This window comes from Malus sylvestris, chromosome 16 (genome assembly GCF_916048215.2).
Source record: "Malus sylvestris chromosome 16, drMalSylv7.2, whole genome shotgun sequence".
In the NCBI taxonomy this organism is placed as follows: Eukaryota; Viridiplantae; Streptophyta; class Magnoliopsida; order Rosales; family Rosaceae; genus Malus; species Malus sylvestris.
Genome location: NC_062275.1, coordinates 14,281,810 through 14,294,498, shown reverse-complemented (window position 1 = coordinate 14,294,498; position 12,689 = coordinate 14,281,810). Strand labels below are relative to the sequence as shown.

General features: G+C 35.8%; 3 protein-coding genes across 10 annotated transcripts; 2 read left to right on the top strand and 1 right to left on the bottom strand.

Moving 5' to 3' along the window:
* The first annotated feature begins 611 nt into the window (after nt 1–611).
* Nucleotides 612–4,778, top strand: LOC126606904 (serine/arginine-rich SC35-like splicing factor SCL28). 7 transcript variants are annotated; one of them, XR_007617410.1, is made up of 7 exons: nt 613–917; nt 1,325–1,402; nt 1,598–1,762; nt 1,851–1,915; nt 2,046–2,091; nt 2,655–2,875; nt 2,985–3,231. XR_007617410.1 is itself a non-coding variant. In XM_050274298.1 (7 exons), exons 1-7 carry the CDS (start codon nt 733–735, stop codon nt 3,086–3,088), a joined length of 663 nt encoding a protein of 220 aa, XP_050130255.1. In that variant the 5' UTR covers nt 613–732; the 3' UTR covers nt 3,089–3,231. The 7 variants fall into 7 exon arrangements, 6 of the variants coding, with proteins under 6 accessions (XP_050130253.1, XP_050130255.1, XP_050130254.1 ...); XM_050274298.1 differs by lacking the exon at nt 2,655–2,875 and adding an exon at nt 2,385–2,404; XM_050274297.1 differs by lacking the exon at nt 2,655–2,875 and adding an exon at nt 2,173–2,192.
* A 122-nt stretch (nt 4,779–4,900) lies between these two features.
* LOC126606905 (NADH dehydrogenase [ubiquinone] 1 alpha subcomplex subunit 8-B-like) lies at nt 4,901–6,936 on the bottom strand. Of its 2 annotated transcripts, none has more exons than XM_050274299.1 (2): nt 6,742–6,936; nt 4,901–5,175 (listed from the first exon to the last, which is right to left on the bottom strand). In XM_050274299.1, the coding sequence occupies exons 1-2, from the start codon at nt 6,927–6,929 to the stop codon at nt 5,043–5,045; spliced, it is 321 nt and encodes a 106-aa protein (XP_050130256.1). In that variant the 5' UTR covers nt 6,930–6,936; the 3' UTR covers nt 4,901–5,042. The 2 variants fall into 2 exon arrangements, with proteins under 2 accessions (XP_050130256.1, XP_050130257.1); XM_050274300.1 differs by having other exon boundaries at nt 6,757–6,936.
* Nucleotides 6,937–7,067: 131 nt separating this feature from the next.
* On the top strand, nt 7,068–8,308 carry LOC126606906 (uncharacterized). Its single transcript, XM_050274301.1, has 2 exons — nt 7,068–7,216; nt 7,940–8,308. The coding sequence occupies exon 2, from the start codon at nt 7,942–7,944 to the stop codon at nt 8,113–8,115; it is 174 nt and encodes a 57-aa protein (XP_050130258.1). The 5' UTR covers nt 7,068–7,216; nt 7,940–7,941; the 3' UTR covers nt 8,116–8,308.
* The last annotated feature ends 4,381 nt before the right edge of the window (nt 8,309–12,689 follow it).

Here is a 12,689-nt window from a genome sequence, read left to right as displayed (position 1 = left end):
GCAGCAGATGGGGGGAAGAATAGGAAAGAAGATGAAGATGGGGGAGAAGAGAGAGGGCGATAGGGGAAGTTTTGTTTGGTTTATTTTTATTTTTTTTAAAACCTTCTTTATTATTTTAATATTTAAAAAATATTAAATGATTTTTTTAGTTTTTAATAATTTTTTAATAGAAAGTGGGTTTGGAATCAAGCAACGTCAGCATTTAACTGAGAAATTAACAGAAAAACTGACGGAGGTATGACATTGGCACAAATTCGTAAGATGAGGTATAACATTGTCAATTTTAAAAGATGAGGTATGAGAGTGTCGTTACATTAATAATTGAGGTAATTTTTTGTACTTTACTCTAAATTTTAATTAAAAAAGTAAATATGAGTTGTAGTGAGAATATGAGTATATTCAACAATTAGTGAGATGTTAGTATAACAAACCCCATAAATCTATTAAAATCTAAGGAAAACTAATGAAAAAGTTTGAAATCTTTGAGTTTTAATTATAAGGACAAAATAAAGGGTAAAATAAATAGTATCATGTTTGACTTTTTAGTGTAAAAATATGATTTTTCGTTAAAATAAACAGTACGGTCGTGAACTTTTCGTTAAAACTCCCGAAATCTAATTCAATTCACTCCCTAAATTGATATCTGCACCGCACTCTATTCTTCTCCACCATCATACTAGGGACTTAGGGTTAGAGTTTTGCGCGCTCAGGGTTCAAACCCTAGCTGCAACAATGGCCAGGTACAGAAGCCGAAGCAGAAGCTACAGCCCTCGTCGGCGCAGCCGGACTCCGCCGCGTGGACGCAAGCGATACGACGACGAGCCGCGTGATCGACACCGTGACAGTAGGTCTCACAGAGACCGTAGCTCACCCGCCCCTTCTGGCTTGCTCGTTCGCAATCTCCCTCTCGACGCTAGGTATCTATCTCTCTCTGTCTTATCTCTTTGTCTGCATGTATATATATATATATATATATGTATATATGTTTGTATTGATATGTATATTTTGGTTTTTGTCAGTCAAGATTTTTAATCATGTTGTTTATGTGGTTATTCTTCAAATGCGTGACTAAAATTGGGTGGTAATGATTTTCTTTGTTTTTGTAATTTTTTGTGCTTTACTTCTCTAAATCTACAATTTTGTGTTAATCTGTGGTTAATACAAGTATATTATCGAAGAATAACTTGATTTTCCATGGTTATAGACTTAATCCTTCAGCTAATTGAGTTGATTAAGACAAGTCTTTTAACCCCAAAGCACGGATTCATGATAATTTCCATTACTGAACATCTAGGCTTATTCGTTGTTTATCTGTTTTATGCAGGCCAGAAGATCTTAGGATCCCATTTGAGCGATTTGGCCCGGTAAAGGATGTGTATCTTCCAAAGAATTACTATACGGGGTATGCCATTCTTGATTGTTATAGTGTTAATTATGCAAAAGTTGTAACGTGATTCTTCTTTTTCTGCTGTGGGTCAATGGTGTAAAACTTGCACTCTGGAATAGATATGTCTGTGAAAGTGGACATATTTGTGAATTTTCTGGATAGCACAAATTTAAGTTATTTTGACTCACTGTTTTTACTTTCAATTTGTAGGGAGCCACGGGGTTTTGGGTTTGTGAAGTACCGTTTTGGTGAGGATGCAGCGGAAGCAAAGCAACAATTGAATCATACAGTTATTGGTGGGCGTGAGATAAGAATTGTGTTTGCTGAGGAGAATAGAAAAACTCCTCAAGAAATGCGCACAACTACCCGCGTAAGGTACGTTGTATTTAGCATGCCTTCTTAAATATAATTAGATATTCATTTTATAAATGTGATTTTTATTTTATTTTATATTTATCTGCTGTAGTCGACATGGAGGAAGCTCCAGAAGGAGAACTTCACCAAGGTCCCCAAGACGGCAATATCGTTGTCAGTTTTAACTTTCACTTGGCTTTTTCTGAATGACATGCAAGATTTTTTTTTATTTTTTCTGAAGTCCTTTGTGAAATGATTTGCTCCTACTTTCTTCTAAGTTATCATCAAATGTTTTTGGTCACAGCTTACTCGCCGTCACCATCACCATCACCTGTTAGGCGTTACTCAAGGTCTCTATATTATCTCTAGATGCTTCTTTTATTCATTAACACTGTTTCATTTCTATAATACTGTTGTACTCTGCATGGTAGGGTGGTTACTCCTTTCAAAGGTGTGGTAGATTCATCAGCAATACGTTCACATGGTGATATAATATTTTCCAAAATTGATCAATGGTTATAGTTATTCAATGCTTGTTTTCATGGATGAGGCGTTACTCAAGGTCTCTATATTATCTCTAGATGCTTCTTTTATTCATTAACACTGTTTCATTTCTATAATACTGTTGTACTCTGCATGGTAGGGTGGTTACTCCTTTCAAAGGTGTGGTAGATTCATCAGCAATACGTTCACGTGGTGATATAATATTTTCCAAAATTGATCAATGGTTATAGTTATTCAATGCTTGTTTTCATGGATGAGTACATTAGAGTGATCACATTTTCATTGAAATATAACTGAATCCACCTTTTATGTTCACATACCTGTGTTTCTGGTGAAATTACAGAATGAGAACTCTTATAGGTAGAGAGAATGAATTGTATAATATTTTCTGGTGGCCTTGTTTATGCAGATATAATTTAAAGACTTTTGGATTAGTAAAGTTTAATGAGAAAAGAGATCATAAAAGTGACGGGCAACTTCTTTACCTTCCACCAATGGTCTCCATAAGTACTATCTGTATCCACCATCAACTTTCATCCACAAATGGCATTGGGTTCCTATTGTTATGACTTTGGTTTGTGAGACTTTCTACGACCGACTGAACTGACAAGCTAACTGGGTGTTAGAGATGTTGGAATCTTTACTAATATTTATTTATTTTTCCTTCTTATATTAGCTTAAGTAAGTTTTAACAAGAAATTTGTTAAGTTTGATATCTTGTTTTGCATATACCATACAGTAAAGAAAGAATATAAAGCTTATAGTTGGCCAAAGAAAGAATTCATCTACAAAGAAACGAAGCCATTCAAAGTTTTTACCGGTAAGAGTATGGTGACATGTTGAAGGAAAAGATATTATCTGGTTTTAGAAAGTTGGGGCAAAGTGAGCTATGAAGTTGTCAGATGCTGATCAACCAGTACTAGCCTAACTCTTGAGTGTTTGGACCAAGTGTCATATTTTTTGTTCAGAACCCTGTAAAGGTTCAGGTAAAGGTTATATCTTGATCAATTAGATTTGAAGAGGATGTAAGTAGTTGTTCGGTTATCTTGAAACAGATAATTGGTTCTGAATTGTTGATCTGTGCTCAACTTACTTTTGCTTGTGCATGTGTATTAGATTATTAATCGGGGAAGTTTTTTTTCTTGTGAAAAATGGAGATGGGTTTAGTGCATCTCTTATTCATTTGGAATATTTCTATTTTATTCTCTTGCTGCATGTCCATGTTTTTTTCAATACATAATTAGGTGTTTTTTCCATTGGAAGGGACCGTCGGGCTAAGGATGATTATCGCTCGCCAGTGCAATCTAGATCAATTTCACGATCTCCCTCACCACGGGATGGAAGAGACTACAGGAGGTCCCCAAGTCCTAGAGAGAATGGTCGAAGTCCTCGTGATGGTAGAGACTACAGGAGGTCCCCAAGTCCCAGGGAGAATGGTCGGAGTATTCGTGATGTGAGGGAGTATGCAGCCAGCAGATCAAGGAGTCCTAGGGGTAACAGTTGCAGTCCACCAAGGTCTTGTTCGCAATCCTACAGGTAGATGCCTCTTCGACTTTGTACTCATGTAAATAATTTCTAGTGTAATCATAATAAGCTTTGTTGAGGCCACAGAATATGGTCTTAAATTTGCTGAGTATAGTTTCATATTATATGTGAGAGGTACCCTTATGGAAGGAGTTTGGTGTGGTCTTAATTTTGCGGAATATAATTTCATATTATGTTTGAGAGGTACTCTTATGGAAGTGGAGTTTGGTATGGTCTTAATTTTGCGGAATATAGTTTCATATTATGTGAGAGATACCCTTATGGAAGTGGAGTTTAGTGTATTTTTTTTAACTTTATTTTGAAAACAATATCTACTTCCAAATCGTTTTCTGTTGTTTTTCAGTTGGATTTAGTCGTATAATTTGAGTGCTGCTGTTAATTACTTTGGGCTTGGTTCTAGTGATTAGGCGAGGATGAAAGTTTTGCCTGTTTACCTTTCTTTTAATGCTGAATGTCCTAACCAAAATTCTGAATGTTAGCCCAATGAAAAACAGTTTACGTTCCAAGTCCCTACTAGGACGGATGGTAATAGCCTGGTCTCAGTGTAGTTGGTGATTAAGGTCCCCTGAAGTATGTGGGGTGGGATGTGACCCTATTTACTTAAATTGTCTAACCAAATATGTAGTGGTGGTGATAATTTCTACAACCATTGCTGTACGGTCATCTTCACGTCCTATCTATTTCATTACACTAGCTTGTCGATTAAGTGCTGTGGTGGTAATCTCTATAATTTTTTTGCTGTGCAGTCCTCGCTGATGCCTGTCGGGTATGTTGGTTGCTCCTTCCAAGTGTACTCTGAGCGTGGTTAACTGGATGATATGCTTTAGTATTCTCGAAGATCATGAATGTTTGGTAAATATGAGTTTCGGACCATATCAGTTTGCCCTATGGATCTAAAACTATTCGTATGTTCGAGTCAAATGGATCTAAGTTGTATGGAGCTTAATGTGACCTGTACAATTGTTTGAAAAACAATTTTGCTTTTCCATGCGTGCGTAGTTTGTTATGCAAAGGGCAGGAAATTCGCACTTCGATTTCTCCTTCCGTACTCTCTTTGCTTTTGTTAATTGATTTTTCTTTGATTTATAAAGTAAAGGATAGAATATCGGCTTGAGTTGTAGCTCTCATTTTTTCGAAATACTAAAATTTAAAGGAGACCGAACAAGGAGTCGTTTTTCATGACAAAACCAATCATTTGCTCATTTGACACTGCCCGTATTATTGGGATGATGGCGGGATCAGGGTGAAGCTCTCATGCCAACGGGCACTTCTTCTCGAATTCCTCCTGCTCTTTGCGACATAAATCAAACTCATTTGTATTGTAATACATGCATCCAACGTAACCATCCATCTCCGTTGTGCACCTCTGGTGAAGATCCTTCAGCCTGCACGAATACATGCCTCATTTTTACAAGTGTAACAAGACGTACCACTCTTAACTAGCAATGCAGACCTCTTTCGGGGCAGTGTAGGCATGTGATGGCGCGTGCGTTTGCATAGACATCACGAAACTAACAGGATGACCAAATCATAACAAATTCCACATACGAAGTAGTGAACATATGAAAATGTGATGCAGATTTTAAGAAGTTGCGAGAAGAGAACGTAAGGGGAATGATGATACTTGTGAACTGATCCAATTCAAAGGCTGTTAGGGAGGTGTCTACAGAACATCTTTTATCCTAATCAAATCCTAGAGTGTCGCATACAAGTATAAGACGAGTAGGGTTTTTCATTTTTCCTGTTTAGGGATATACTCTCTAGTCGTTCTAGGCCATCGGATAAGTCATGCAAATTGTTTATATGTAGGCGAATGATGACGGATGGCTACAAACATCATCGCTGAACAACGAAGATATGTTAAGCGGGAAACAAAAAAATCAAGACAGAGTTCAGAATATAAAAGAAAAACGGGAAAGCAATTGAACAAAAGAACACTATACTGTCATAAAACCCAAGTTCAATAGACTATTTGAGTCGAATACTTTGTAATAGATGCAAGTTACTACAGAGCACAATATACAGTATTTATCCTTCATCATCAGTGTAGGGGTTTCGCATCTTCAGGTCCGTTTGATAACCCTTTCATTTTTCGGTTCAGATTTCATTTTTTAGATAGAGATAAAAAGAAAATCAGTGAGCGTAAAGTATGGATGAAGAAGGGTGGAGCGAGGAAGGGGAAATGAAAGAGAATGTACGGAAAAAAACAGCTCAAAATCATTTCTGGTTCCCATATTAAGTGCCATTCAGTACACATTTCTTCCAACTCCTTCCCACCACCATTCTTCCTCCCTTGTTCATACAAGGAAAATGTTACCAAACAAGCTCTTCTTTAACTCAAGGGAAACACGGACAAAAGGTCACATTGCTTGCTACAATCAACAAGGTTTGAAACAAAGTTCCTGAAATCTGCTCCCCATGAAACTTATCAAGTTAATATATATGAAAAGGAAAAGATTAATCCTGATATTCTCCATAGCAGCAAGACTAATGATTTCAAAATTCATGGCATTTAACACAAGTTCTAAAACTGACCTGTCAAATAAGCATTGGGATTAAACCGACTCTAACGACGAGGATCAACACTCACTTGGCACCGAAAAGTGCTCAAATACAAAGTTTATCAGCTAGACCTAACAAATTTTGGTATTCCATCTCCGAATTCTACATCAAACCGTGGTTTATATACGACTTATTGTTTGTTTAGCGTCCCTCAGTTGTATTTTTTTGATTAATCAGTTCTATTTCCGCATATTTCCCACAAAATTTGAACAATTGCATACCCCTTGAACCACATTGAGCTCATTTAACCAAACCAAGCCACAATTCACAAAAAATCACAGCATCGAAACGTTTCGGTTCAAAAGGGTCCACATACAAACGAGTAACAATTCATAAGAAACTAAGAAAAGTGAAACGAAAAATAGGAGGCGGATTTGGGATTGGCTTACAGGGTGAGCACGCACCGGGTGACCTGACGACCTTTGTCGAGACACTTCTCCGGGTTCGGGTCCTTCTTCTTGCACTTGAGAAACGCCACGTTCTCGGCCTGGCAGTTGAACTGAATGTGCTTCGCCGCCGCCGTCAGCACCGCCGACGTTGGGATTGGTTCTCCCGCTGGGCCCACCGCGCTAGCCATATCCGGCTCCTCCTCCGATCGATTCCGATAAAAAAAGATTCAAACTTTGAAGCAAAAAAATAAAATTTTATTAATTCAGAGAAATCCAATTGAAAAACAAAGCTCCACACGCACAAGGCGACTTTGGAGTGGGAGATTGAAAGGGCAGTTTAGTCTTTCCATCCTAAACCCTTGGGCCTTGTACTTGAATTAGAATACGCTGCGGGTTTTCAGTCTCCTCCTTGAGACTCCATTTCGGCTTTGCACCTCTCACTTCTCAGGCGATTGCAGCTTACAAAAGTTGAACAGTAAGCCCGAAATTCTTCTCATCATTTCTGGCTACAAATACTCCATCTTTCTGCTTTTCTTTTTCTTCTGATTTTTTTTTTGTTTTTCTTACTGATTTTTTTTGTTTTTTTTTCTGAAATGGGAATGGTTGTAGTAGTTATGGAAGATAGAGGGATTAAACCATTGTTGTGTTTATGTGATTTGGTGGAAGATAGAGGGATTAAACCATTGTTGTGTTTATGTGATTTGGTGGAAGATAGAGGGATTAAACCATTGTTGTATTTATGGGATTAAACCATTGTGTTAATATTTTTCTCAATCTGACTCAGAATTCAACTGGGGTTCCTATAAAATTTGGGTAATTTTAGTTGGGTTGCAGAGATCTGAAAGGAGGAGGTGCTACTGTAAATTTGTTTGTGTGCTTGGGAAAACGAATCTCAAATTCTCAGCCATGTCAAGATGTAAACTTGCTTGTGCAAAGGCTTTATTGATGTTATGCCTACCTCTCCCTGTGCGATTTGATAGGATTTTCTGTTCTGAATTGATTTGAATTACAGATAGTTGTTGGTCCTCTTGATTAATTTTTCCTTTTTGTTGGGGGGTGATGTTTAAGGCCATGTAGGAATTTCGTTTATTACTGCAGATGCACAACTTTAGTTGTGCACATGTTTCCTTGTTTGTGTAGTGAAACGTGCGTTTTCTGTCACTTTTGATTGGCTTTCTCTTCTGTTGTTTGAATTAAGGAATGGGTGAAAAGAAGAAGAAGGCTACCTTGTTCATCCGACTTATCTCAGCAGCTGGGACTGGATTTTTCTATGTCAAGAAGAAGCCGAGTAGGGTGCAAGAGAAGCTTGAGTTTCGGAAATTTGACCCTCGGGTAAATCGTCATGTTCTATTTACTGAGGCAAAGATGAAATGAGCAAGTTTCCACTGCACTATGGATGTTTCCATTATTGTCCGCCTTTGTTTTTAATCCTTGTAGGCACTCTGTTTAAAGGTAGACCTAACTCTTAAGAACTTGGGTTAATTAATGGTGTTTTCTGCTGTATCTTGACGAAAGTTCACACTCTCTCTCTAGCTCAAGCATAATAAACTCAAATTTCGATTGCTAATCTACCACTCTCATGCTGTTCTAAAACATGGGTGATTGAAATATCGAAGAGCTTTATTAAGAGTTAATGTGTTGTGGTTTCTTATTTGGAAGACCTTCATGCTATCATAGCGTTGCTATGTCTTCTTTGGCTCTGTGTCTTGGCCATGTGATGTTTTGCTTTTCTCAGTCTTAAGTTCCTAGCTGTTCGCTTAGTTGTTTACTGGGTCTAGTCACTCAGAAAATCTAGGATGTATGCGGGATGAGAGAGATACTAATCGGGGATAACAACCCCGGTTGTACCCAAGAATCCACCCGAAACACCAGAGTTGGGATTTGGAGTTTCATCCACCTAAGTTTGATTAGGTTTTTATGCCCCGTCTAATAAGGCAAAAAGTACAGTTATTGGAGCCAGTTATTTCTCCATGAATGAAAGCTGCTTATCTATATATATGATATGTTGTGATTTCCTTTAAGATTGATCAAATAAATTAGGAAGAATGAGTTGGAGTAAGTTCTCTGATGTTTGGTATGTAATTAGATAGAATATTTGAAAGTGCAACAGTAAAGTCACTTGTTATCACAGATTCACAAGGGCTTTGTTAGGTTCTTTCCATCCCATGATGAGTTGGCCTAACTCTATTAGAATTACAGTCTTAGATGATTAAATTGTTTACCCAATTGGAGTTGTTTTCTCAATTGAAGTTGTTTTCCCAATCGAAGTTGTTTACCAATTGAAGTTGTTTATCCAATTTAAATTGTTTACCCAATTAGAGTTAGTTGCTCAATTGGGGAAGGATTTATAACTAGATTCCATTTAGGATTAGTAATCCTTATTGAAGAAGACCTTTATCATGTCTATATAAGGGGGCCATTGTGCTAGTTTTGAATTGGAGTAAAACAAAAAATAGTATACCACTCAAGGAGTCGGAGTGAGAGAATATTGTAAGGGTAAAGTGTGTGCGAGAGAAAAGAAAAGAGATAAAGAATGTATTTCTTGTTCTTGTTCTTTCATATGTTTTAGTCAAGTCTTAATCCTAGAGACTTGGCAAGATTATTCATTGTACGCATTATTGATATAGTGAAAGATTGTTGTTGCTGCCCCGTGGACGTAGGCACATATAGCCGAACCACGTTAATTCTTGGTGTTATTTATCTTGGTTATTTTATTCCGATTTCGAGTTTGTTCTATTTCTCTCATTCTTAAATGCGATATTCACAATAAGCTTGTAGCCTAAGTGTTAAGAGCATTTTCCCCTTGAATTCAATAGTTGGATAAGGAAAATGGTATCCACTCTCTTTATCGCCTTGCCTTTTCTCTCTTTGTTGTAGCCACATGATTGAATAAATCAACGGTGAATCAAGAGACAAGAACAAGCAGGGTATTGCTTTTCGACCAACAAATTTTACCATTTTCTTGTACGTTTCTCAGGCAAAAATGATGGCACAGTTTCGTGCAAAGTATTAAAATATGCATTGAGACTTTATCAGTTTTTAGATTTTGATCAAAATTCATAGTATTAATGTATTAGTGAATTACATGTCAGTTACATAATTTTAAAAAATAAAAACTAGTAATTGATTTAGGGTTTTAATACTCACACCCTTATTTTATTCCTAATTCATTTTCAATTCAAAACATTTCCAAAACAAGAAAAATAAAATTAGAATAAGTTTGTACCCATTAATTTATATGTACCCATTCATATAATTTTTCAATTTTTTCTAATCTTAAATGTACCCATTCTTAACCAATTTATTATATGTAAAATGTACCCTTTTTAATATAAAAAAATAAGTAAAATGCACCCATTTTTTGTATAAAATTCATTCAATCTTTTTTCTAATCCATTTTTTAAACTTATATGGGTATATTCTATTTCTTTGATTTGATAACATATTCATGTTAAGTTTAATAGAAGAAATTTAATAATGTTATTAAGCCTAATATCTTTTTTTTTTCTTTTGTGTTTTGGAAAAATGTACCTATGTTTTGGTACAATAATTTTTTGGTTACTTTTGATGAACATACCATGTGTGTGTGTGTATATATATATATATGTGGATGCAAATTTCCGCCTTCTTCTTCTTGGACAAAATTGCACCTACAAAACAATTAACACCTTAGGTCAAGGCCAAGAGCCTCACGCGCCCACAATGAATAGGGGGGGGCTTTGGCCGAAGAACCTCCGATGCCAAAGTTAGAATTTAGAGAGAAAGAGTGTTTAGAGAATTTTGGGATTTTTGCCAAAGTGTTGGAATCTCCTCCTTGGTGAAAATAGGTACCTATTTATAGGGCTAGGTAGGTTAACTTTAGGGAGAAAATGTGGCCGGCTACTAGGTGGGAATTTTAGGTTTTATTTTTTGGTTTAATTAGCCAATTAATTGGCTAATTAAATATGAAAGGAAATGTTTTGGTAATTATGGTATTGATTGGCTAATAAAAAGGAAGAAATGGTGGGAAAAGGTAGAAAAAGGTAATGGATTAGGTTTTGAATGGGATAGCCGGCCCTCTAGTATTTTTAGGTTTGAGTGGATGTTTCAAATTGATAATTAAGGGATTGATTAGGTAATTAATCCCTTAATTAGTCAATTATTATGATTTTAGGAAATATGAAAGGAATAAGTATATTATTTAGCTAATTGATTAGCTAAATAATGAAATGGGAAATATATGAATAAATTAGGTTTTAAGTTGATACCTATTTTGGGCACTTTTGACTTGGTTGAAAAATGATTGCCCACTGTCGCGCGCGTAGGAATCCCGGTATGCCTCAAGGGTATTTTTGTCCTCTTATGTCCAAAAGTCCACGTGTCGCCTAGTGAATATTTTTGGCTCCACAATATATATATATATATAAACACACATATACAATATATTGGAGAGTATAACTTATCTTTAATATTTTTAATCCCATAAATTATGGGTTTCATTTAAAATATCATTAATATAAATAGCTACAAATTTTATTTTTAATTTAAAAATATAATAACCTATATAGAAATACATTATTACATTAATATCAGAGACTTCGATAAAAAATTGAAAACTACAAAAGTTTCAATAAAAAAATATTGGTAGTTAGGAATAGTATCCAAAGTCCCCCATATTATAATCTATGGTTTCTTCAAGTATTTTGTCATCAAAGTTTCTTAACTCTTAAGATTTTCATGAGCATGGAACAAAGATTGCAACACACCTTATCCATTCATTCATATTTTAATGCATGTTGAAGAAGCAGCCAAAGCAGCATTTCTGAATTCAGAAAACCTTACCTTATAATCCCCATCCAAATCCATTGCATGTAAAAGGGCATGTATGCAAAGTTGCAAACCCCTCCAAGGCATTCAACAGAGACGTTCCTACCTTGAAATCCAATCTCTTCAGAAAATAATAGCTATTTATTTATTTTTAATATTATTTCCCTTTTGTTCCAAGTTTCAAAACAATAACGCAATAAATCCCAACTTTTTCAGTAAGGTTATTAGACAAATAACTAATTATCAAAACCAAACCCTAATTTGCTTGAGAATTAAGCAACCGACAAAGATTCTTGTCTATTAACTAATCAAGGCAAGAACTCATTGCAGAAATGCATGAAACAACTATATTAGCACTGAGTTCAAATTTGACATCTTGTTGGGGAATGCCGTAGGTCCGAATTAGACATCTTCCGACATCCGTGAGGCCAAAATGCTAAGAAATAAACATTAGACTAAGGTAAGAAAACGGGTGACAGCGGTTCTGTTGTGATTATGTTGGTTTTAATTCCCAAAAAAAAAGAGAAGGTGGCACTGTCGTTAATTGCAAAGAAAAATAAAATGTTTCTATGTCGTTATTCGTTTGCAGTTAAAAGAAAAGGAAAAAGAAAAGGGCAGGTCTGTCCTAATTCGTTTGGTTTTAAGTTTTAACCGTAGAAACAAGGAAAAAACGGCTTTGTGATCCATTTAGTTTTAACAGCATAAATCAAGGAAAAAGTGGCTCTGTCGTGACCCGTTTAGTTTTAACCACATAAATTAAGAAAAAGGCAGCTCTGTCATGACCTGTTTATTTTCAATTGCTTGAATCAAGGAAAACATGGCTATGTCGTGACCCGTTGAGTTTTAACTGTATAATCAAGGAAAATGTGGCTCTTTCGTGATATGTTTAATTTTAACCGCATAAATTAAGGAAAATGCGGCTCTGTCATGATCCATTTAGTTTTAAACGAAATGACGGCTCTATCGTGATCCAATTAGCTCAGTTTTAATCGCATAAATAAAAAAAAGACAGCTTTGTTGTGATCGTTTAATTTTAACCATAAAAATCAATGAAAAGACAGCTCTATCGTGATTCCATTAGTTTTTAACAACACAACTTAAGGAAAAATACGACCTTATTGTGATCCGTTTGGTTTTAACCA